We start from the raw sequence: 9,344 nt of genomic DNA, 5'->3' as shown, positions 1-9,344 counted from the left end.
CTGTCAGCTTACATGTTGGGTGGCAATGAGTTCCACACTTTATTTTATACACTGTGTAAAAAAGAGCTTCCTTTTCGTAATTTTAAACTTACTGCCTACATTTCATTTTGTGACCTCTAGTTCTTGTTTTGCGAGAGAGAATAGAACCCTATTTTTTGTGAGACTAGATCCCTATTCACTTTCTCTTCACTATTTAGTACTTTGTAAACCCTTATCATGACTCCTCTCAAGCATTTCTCTTCTAAACTGAATAGGCCTAGCCTCTTTAGTCTCTCCTCATATGAAAGCCCCTCCATACCACACTAATCATTGTTGCTTTTCTCTGTACCTTCTCTAGTTTTCTGTATCCTTTTGAGCTGTGGGAACCAAAACTGGGGATAGTATTCAAGGTGTGGATGCACCAAGGACTTATAAAGGGCCATAATGATACTGTTTGTTTTGTTTACAGTTCCCTTCTTAATAATCCCTAACATTTTGTTTGTCTTTTGACGACTGCTGAGCACTGAGCTGATGATTTTTGTGAATTGTCCACAATGACTCCCAGAGTCCTAGCTCTCTTCCCTGTGTGGTAACAGTTAGTGTAGAACCCATCATAGTGTAGGTAAAGTTTGAATTATTTTTACCCATTTGTATCACTTTACACTTATCTATATTGAATTTCACCTGCCATTTAGTTGCCCATGCACTCAATCTTGCCAATCCTTCTGTATTTCCTTGCAGTCCACCTTGGTCTTTACCTCTTTGAATACTTTTGTGTCATCTGCAGATCTGGTCCCCTCTCTATCCACCCCCTTTTCCAGATCCTTTATGAACATGTTGGCCAGCAGTGTTTCCACCACAAACCCCTGGGGGACCCTGCTTTCCATCCCCAAAACTGACCGTGTATACTCACTCTTTTTTCCCCCTATCTTTAAACTAGGGCTGTCAAATTATTTAAAAATTTGATTGAGATTAGTTGCATGATTTTAAAAAAATAGTTGCAATTAATTGTGATTTTAATCACACAGCTAAAAACTCAAAATTATGAGCAAAAAACCTGCAAATTATGCAAATGTATGCAGGTACTTTGTATGGTTGGGGGGTGGGTGTGGAGCATGTGTGTGGGGGGTGAATTTGTGAAGGTGTGGGGGGCAATAAGAGGTGTGGGGGGGGGAGGTTGAAGTCCAAGGAGAGGGGGGGCCCACACTCCCTGGCAGGATGCAGGGTACTGTGGGTCAGGAATGAGAGGCAGCAGCAGAGCTGGGGGGGCTGTGAGAGGGTAGGGCAGAGGCAGGCTGCCCACTGCAGGTTGGGGCTCTGCACCCTGCTGCCTTTGCCCCAGGAGCCATGGTATGCCTCCCATGGCTGGGAAGGCAGGGGATGCTCAGTACAGCCAGTGTGTGGCTCCTGGGGCAAAGGCAGCAGGGCACAGAGCCCCAGCCCACAGCATGCAGCCTGCCTCTGCCCCATGCATAAATCAGGGTGCACATGTCCCCCATGCTTCCCCTGGGGGTGTGTGCAGTAGCAGGGAGCCACACACACCTGCACCCCTAGATGGTCATCCCGTGGCTTTGTCCCATGACCTGCCCCAGCCCCAGGGCCCCATTCACCCCAGCCCTGCCCTTACCTCTGCCTCACTCCCTCCCTCACCATTGGGGCCTTAATCTGCCCTTTCCCTTTCCCCCTGCCCCTCCCTGTCCACAGACTTACTGGCTCGGGGCTGCTCTATATGCAGCCTGCAGGCTGTAGCTGCTCACGTGTGTCTGTGTGCGGACACCTCACCTTACCCTACTCCCCCTGCACTGCAGCTGCCCGGAGCCTGTGCCCAAGCTGCCCTGCAGTCCTCTGTGCTGCCACTGCTGCCCTGCAGGGCATCCCAGAAGCAGTGGAGTGAAGCCTGGGCACAGGCTTCAGAATCACATATGTAATTAACTGTGATTAAAAAAAATAATCAAGAACTGATTACCGCATTAATTGTGCACATTAACTGTGATTAATTAACAGCCTTATTTTACACCAATTTCTAATCTATGAGTGGACCTTCCCTGCAATACTATGACTACCTAATTTAGTTTAAAGCCTCCAAAGCAAAGCCTTTTTGTAAGTCCAGATATACTATGTCAACTGGATCACCCTGATCTGCCTGCTTATTGACACCCTCCAAGTAGGTTGATGACTGAGGCATGATTTCCCTTTGACAAAGCTATGCTGATTCCTCCCCAGGAAGTTATATTCATCCATGTGCTGAACAATAGGGTTTTTTTACTGTTGTTTCTCCAGTTTTCCAGGAACAGAAGTTAGACTCACCATCCTGTAGTTGCCTGGGTCCTGTCTAGAGCCTTTTTTTAAATATGGGAGTCACATTGGCAACACTCCAGTCCTCTGGTACTGAGGAAGTTTTCAATTATAGGTTGCATACTTCAGTCAGGAGTTTGTCAATTTCCACTCAGAGCACCTTCAGGACACTAAGATGAGTGTCATTTTATCATGATTGTCTGAATATGAGAGCTTAGAAAAAGGAACTAGGGAAGAATGAGAGGCAGCACTATTAGTCAAAGCAACAGCTACCAGGCTGGGGAACCTCTGCTAGGAAGGCTGTCCCCACAAGGACCTAGGGCCAGCCTATGGCTGGATCCAAGATGGCCTGTGCCTGGGGCTGGCCCATGCCTGGAGCCACCCGTACACAGAGCCAGAAGGGGAACCACTGAGTCACCACTGCCAAAGTCTTCTCCAGACTCCACACAGCATGAATGATGTGGATTCACCAAGGGCAGGTCATGCCTGACCAACCTCATTGCCTTCTATGACAAGATGGCTGATTCTGTGAATGCAAGACATACTTGACTTTAGCAAGGCTTTTGATATGGTCTCTGTGTTGCCCCCATAGTGGAGAATCCCTGACCACAGAGTTTCATTTGGCACCAGCCTGGGCATTGCTTATTTGAACAAGTGTCTCTGTGGTGCCTTTGAGACCTAGCAGTCAGGAGTAGTTATTCAATAACGGGATGGAAGAGGCTTCTGACCTGAGCACATTTGGTTTGAGTCACTGTCCATTTTCTGGTTCCTACCTCCTGGGCCTTGCTCGGAGCCCCCAGCGTCTCCTGCATCCCCACACAGACTTTTTTTTGAGAGGAGCAGCCCATGTGTGTCTTCCCAAGAGATACCCCTTTGCCCAGGGTGCCACTCCTTAGCAGGTTTCTTTATTTTGCATCTTGTTTTAAAAAGAGCCTCTTTAACCTACATGCTTTGCTTATTCTGTGTCCTTAGCTTCTTGTGCTTTATAATCAACTCAATCCTCCCACTGGTGCCCTTTCCCCCACACTGACTTCTTCACCAGTGTCCCTTGTACATGCGCTGTTTCTTTATATATTCACTGTTTCTCTATATATTCACTGGTGCTCCTCATTTAACTGCACCCAAATGGCCCTGGGCTTTGGCTGCAGCATCTGCCTGTCGAACCCTAGTCTCCTATGGCAGACTGCCAGGACAGCACCTGAGATTTCATGCACAGAAGGAGCAAACACATGTGTCTCTTTCTAATACCATCATTTTATTCTTAATATTTTAAGGGCTTACTCGACTCTGAGTTCAACCCCACGTCCAAAAAAATCATGAGTATATAAAATAACGAGCCAATAAAAACAAGTAAAACCATAACCCCTAATATCCAGTGCATCCCCACACAGACCTCTCTTTGAGAGGAGCAGCCCATGTGTGTCTCCCCAAGAGATGCCACCCTCTGGAGCTTTCTGTTCCCCTCTCTCTCAAGTTGGCAAAGGGTGTCTTTTCCTTTCCACTTTTGCATTATCCCACAGATGTTTTCCTCAGGGGAGTGCTTGGCCCTTCTCTCTGAGCCATGCCCTCCCACTTTCTCCCCAGAGTTGCCTGTGCTTAGCAGGGTGGCACTCTCCTCCTTTTCTCCCCCCCGTGCCACTTGCCCTGCCCCATTTGACTGCTCCTACTCAGCGGCAGCTGTTCACTTCCACCAGGTGCCGGCACTGCTTGCACTTCACAGAGCAGCACCAGCGAAACTTGCAGCTGCACCTCTCCACCACCTCAGCCTGGGCTGTGCGAAAGCCTCGCCCACAGCACAGCAACTCACAGCCATCCATGGCATGGGATGTTCGGTTACACTGGCGTCCAGAGGTGCCAAAAACTCCGCGGCGGGAATCCCAGTTGCAGAAGTCTGGGCTGGCCACCAAGTAGACCAGGTCATGAGCTGTGTAGGGTTTGAAACGGGAGCTCTTGGGCACCAGGAGCTTGCGTGAACCAACTCGTTTTGGGTGCACCTCTGTTGCCCCCTCAAATCTCTCCTTCAAGACATTGCCCACCTTGCGAAATGGGGGCATCACTTTCCAGCAGGTACGCACTTCACAGGAGCCTGATACCCCATGACACTTGCACTCCACCTTCATGTGGGACAGGATGGCCTGGCAAGAAGATGGCAACTTTCAGAAAAGGCAGGAGGCCTTGCTAAGCTTCTCTCTGCCCCATAAAGCCTGCCCAGGCATGGAGAAGGGGACCTGAGTCACAGTGGACCTTCCCCCTTCCCAGGGCCACAGCTTGTGGGAAGGAGGTGTGACATAAAGGCCAAGGAAAACAGTCTGCCAGCTATGTGTGTGGGGAGAGACCCTTCACTCAGGGATGAGAAAAATACTTGCTGCAGAGGTAATTGCTCCACTCATCTGCTGAAGGGTTCCCTTCACACTAATTGAAAGGGATCCATCCTCAGTCAGGTGGGAGGGGAGGTGCTGCAAGGTATAATAAAGATCTATTCACAGAAAGTTGTGTGCAAAGGGGAAAGGGATCCACCCTGAGGGAAACAGGCGGGCTCTGATTTGTCAAAGGGATCTACTGTACTCAAGCAGGAGGGGAAAGGGGATCCACTCTGACATGAAGGAACAGAGCGGGAGCCATTCAGCGAGATGGGGTGTGCAGGACCCACCCTCAAGGCTCTGGCTAATGAAAGTCATATGTTCATTCAGAAACAGACAGAGGGTTGGGGAGCCACTGAGAGCACAGTAAGGGAAAATGTTTCATGTTACAGAAGCTGATCCACTTCTAGTTTGTAGCAGGGCAAAGAAACTATTCTGCAGTGGGTGGGGAACTGGAGATCACCCCAAAGTCTATACAGAACATGCTTTTCTTGGAGTTTGAGGAACACCCTGAGTGAAAAGCCCAGAAAAGTGGATCTGCTCAGAGGGGTCAGGCTCTCCTGGGGCAGTTGGTGGACAAAGGGAGTGGGGATAGGGCTGGGGTCTGATATCGGGGGAAGGTCCTCAACATATGGATGTTTTCTCTAGCACTTAATGTTGGCCTCACCTTTCTACCAGCCTCATTGTTGTGCAGATTCATGAGAGCTCGACTGGAGGAGATGCCACGGCTCCGCTCTGGGTTATCCACGAAGGCTTGAGAAAAGGCAATTCCATAGGACAAGTTATCAGAACAGCCTGACCATTGGAACCCTAGGGCAGAGAGACATGTTGATGAGGTAGGGAAGTAGTGGTCCATTCATTTGGCCCTGTGGGCTGGATTCAGACTGCAAGGCTCCTGACAGACTAGATAGCCTACCTCTGTTGGCACAGTGCTGGAAAGAGGGGGTAGTCAATACCACTGCTCACCCTTTCTTTTCCCTTCCCATTGATTTGCATCACCACTGGTTACTAAAGACCCTGAATTTGGCAGTGGGGAAGGGGTGGGAGTGATGGGTTCCCCTGGGTTCCGGATCCATGCCAGCAAGCTCTGTGGGCCACTTGCTGGCCATACACAGCCTGCAGGTTGCCAGTTGGGCAGCCCTGAAGTAGAGATATGGAGGTACTCCAGACTGAGGGAGTAGGGCTGAAGGAAGGAATGCAGAAAAGAACACTCATTCCCTTAAAGCAGGGAAAAGATTATATGATCTGTCCCTGTCACTAGTCTCCTTGTACTGGACCATCCCGGGGGTATGCAGAGGCATTATTTTCCACCCCTGTTAATTTTCCTCTCTGACATTGTCCCCTTTGCAGAGATGTGTAGGGAGATGTGCCATTGACTGGGTCAGACCAGAGGTCCATCTTGCCCAGACTCTTGCGTCACGCAGCGGCATAGAGTGGATGCTAGAAGAGAGATTGAACAGGTGATGGCAACTAAGTGTTTTTCCACTTTTGCTCTCTCTCTCACAGCCTCTGGCATTCTGCCCTTCTCTCCTTATATCAGTGTATCTCAAACTTCTGATACCCAGGGCACACCTTTTTCTGTATTAGCACTGACAGCACACTTCACTCTTACATCTGAAAAGGGAAGCAGGGAAAAGGGGGGCAGTGGTGGCGCAAATGTAATTTGCAGTTGTCCAGTCCTAGTGTTGCAGCCAGGGAGCAGAAGTTGGGATAAGTGGCAGCAATACAGGCACAGGGAAAGCCCTCCTCGGAGAACGTGGTGTCAGGCCAAGCTGGGGCAGCAGCTGGGGAGTTGTAAAAAATTCTGTGTTGTTCTGGGAAGCTGTAGGTCACAGGCATGGCTGAGGCAGCCTGGGGTGCAAAGGGACATTTTCTGGCAAGTTTTCCCTGAAATTCTGTATGGTGGGAGTGAGGGCTGAGTGCAGCGGTGGCCTTGGGCAAGCAAGTTGGGGCCCTGGGCAAGCGAGTCATTTGGGGCCCCTTAGAGGCTTAATTTTGATGACCTATAAGCAAGTCAGACATTTTAAATTTCAGTTTCACTTTGCCTTATCCAAACTGCAATGAAAGTATCTTAATACAACATTGATGTGTAATTTGGCCCCCTAAAGTGTGGGGCCCCAGGGGGTCACCCAGTTTGCCCTCGGGGTGCATGGGATTGGATGTCTGCACACGCATTGGGATGAGCTACTGGGATTGGATATCTGCACACTACTGCCACTCACATTGCCTGTACCCCAGGGACACAGCTGTGCTGCGTTCTGCTGCAGCCTGCTCTGCTGCTTGTCCTGCACACACACATGCACTGCTCTGCACACAAGCTGCTCTGCACACACACATTGTCCTGCGCTTATTCTGCCCTGTACATACACTGCTCTGCACACACATTGCTTTGCACACATGTTGCTCTGCACACAAGCACGCACACACACACACACTGCCCTGCACACATGCTGCTCTACACACACACAATTCTGCACACAGCTGGTGCCCCCCAGTTTAAAATACAAAAAAAAAAAAAGAAGAAAGAAAAGCACAATTTTTGGCAGCACACTTCTGTTTTGCTGTCATGGCACAATAGTGCACCATGGCACACCCATTGGGAATTATTGTCTTATGCATTGCTCTCCTGCTAGCAGGGGAGTTTCCTCCTCCAGCCACAGCCCTTCTTCCTCTATTACCTTCAGGGCTGACCCCTCGGATCCTGCGGTCACATCCACACTTCTCCAGCTCCCCACGACTGCAGGCCCGAGTGATGGCAAACGCTACTCCCGCAGAGGAGATGGCATGAACAAAAGCAGATTCTCTTGTCCCTGTAGCAGGGGGAGAAGCAGGCTTTTAAAGGCAGGGGTTTCGCCGGGTTTTTTGAATGATTTTTTTCCCCATTCAGATCCTTTACTAGTGGAGGAAATGCTGTGCTGCTATTGGAGTTAGATACCCAGAGGCAGTCTGAGACACAGGCTGTGTAACATTGGTGTGTCTCCCTGCAGGTATAGGAACAAGTCATTCAAAGAGGGGTTGAACTGGGCAAGCCATTAAAGTGTGTTTTGCTGCATTCCTAGAAGTCTCAGGTTCTGGAGATGAGGAGGATGGGCCCTCCGGGTTGGGTGTTCAGGAGGCTCTGTCTGTCAGGCTGCACTCTCCTCTGGGCCCCACCACTCCTGACAGGGAGGAAACACTTGGCACTTGTTGGAGAGGGAAATTTTTGTGGGTTGCAAGCTCACAGGTGGAGAAGGGAGTGCAACTGACCCAAGGGAAAGGAGCTCATAGATCAGGCTCCCCAGTGATTCTGGGGACACTCCATCACAAGGGAAAGGCCTGAAACCCCAGCATGCAGGGTTCTGGGAGCTAAGCACCAGAGAGTACAATCCTGTTCTGGGTCCCAGGAAAGAAGTATGGGACTTCTGTGTCTAATGTATCAGCAAGCACTTCTGTGTTACTGTGGGAACATAGGCAGATTCCTTTCTGATGTTGAGTAAAGAAGTGCTTTAACGTCTTGGAGAAAAGGAAAACACCTAGAAGCTGACTAGGTACTACCTATTCAATTTCCAAGGTGTTTAGCATGCTTTCACATCTTACTCTCCCAACACAAGGATGTTCCCCATGGGTTTGGCTGAATGTCTTGTAGAGCAGAAGGGTTACTGGGTTGCTTGGGCAATAGCAACAATAGTCCTGGTGAGCATTAGGGCTCAATCTTGACATAGGTTTAGCCCAACAGTTACTGTTAGTACTAACACTGATTTAGTTTTGCATATTAGTAGAACTAGGGTAAATGTGTTAAGGTGAGAGTTGAGATTTAAGAGTTAGTCTTAATGTGCTCATTAGGGCTGTGTTTGCTGTTAGGCAAGCAGTTGGGCAGATCAGCCAAATATTCAATATTTACTGCTCCTCATCAGCTTCTTTCTTGACTTCTGACCTTGCATGGCAACCTTGCCAAAGACCTGCAGGCCCTGGAGAGTAGAGCAGTTCCAGCGGCGGTTCTGGAACTGGTGTTGACACTCCTCTACGGCCAGCTCCGCACCCCGCTTTACTGAGTCCATGGCCTCTGCTTGTCGCTGGCATATCTGTACCTGTTCCTCTGTGAGGCCCTTTAAACCCTCACAGGCACTAGGATCTCGTAGGACCCCACGCAAGGAGGGTTGCTTTGCCAGGTACCTGTGGAGCAGGGTGGAACCGTGCTCAGAGGTGGGGAAAGACTTGGGTGAATAGCCCATGCAGTGGGAACCACCTTTGTTACTTCACTTCTGTCATGGGAGAAACTATTGAAATGCCCAGAGATCTACTTTTCTTTGTGGAATAACATTTCTGACCCTCCCCAAGGATTGAGCAACTTCTCTCTCTTTGTCTTTTCCTGACCCCCTCTCCTTGGGGCCCCTAACAGACACCCCAAACTGACCCCTTTGGGGTGGTGAGCTCTCCTACTCATGTATTCAAGAACCCCTCTAAGTACCTTCTTTGGAATGTGTCCCCCACACTCGCTTCCCTGTGGGACTTGCCATAGCCACTTGGTTGGGGAATGGGGCCCTGACCCCACCCTAGGGGCTCCTTCAGATGGGACCATTCCAGACCACAGGATACTTACAGCCAGGTCACAGCAAGGACATGCTGTACTGGAATCAGCAGTGTATACAGCTTGACAATCTCCATCTTGTCACTGAAGGAATCTTACCCACAGCCCCTCTGCTGGGCTGTTCAAATCCCTTTCCCTCCCCT

General features: G+C 49.7%; 1 protein-coding gene across 1 annotated transcript; it reads right to left on the bottom strand.

The window, feature by feature from the left end:
- Positions 1-3,508: 3,508 nt before the first annotated feature.
- LOC102573669 (protein Wnt-4) lies at positions 3,509-9,278 on the bottom strand. The gene is made up of 5 exons (XM_059724307.1): positions 9,214-9,278; positions 8,561-8,786; positions 7,313-7,466; positions 5,302-5,444; positions 3,509-4,409 (listed from the first exon to the last, which is right to left on the bottom strand). The coding sequence occupies exons 1-5, from the start codon at positions 9,276-9,278 to the stop codon at positions 3,942-3,944; spliced, it is 1,056 nt and encodes a 351-aa protein (XP_059580290.1). The 3' UTR covers positions 3,509-3,941.
- Between the last annotated feature and the right edge of the window lie 66 nt (positions 9,279-9,344).

This window comes from Alligator mississippiensis, chromosome 1 (genome assembly GCF_030867095.1).
Source record: "Alligator mississippiensis isolate rAllMis1 chromosome 1, rAllMis1, whole genome shotgun sequence".
Classification (NCBI taxonomy): domain Eukaryota; kingdom Metazoa; phylum Chordata; order Crocodylia; family Alligatoridae; genus Alligator; species Alligator mississippiensis.
The sequence above is the reverse complement of the archived record's forward strand: the minus strand, read 5'-3'. Positions and strand labels throughout refer to the sequence as shown.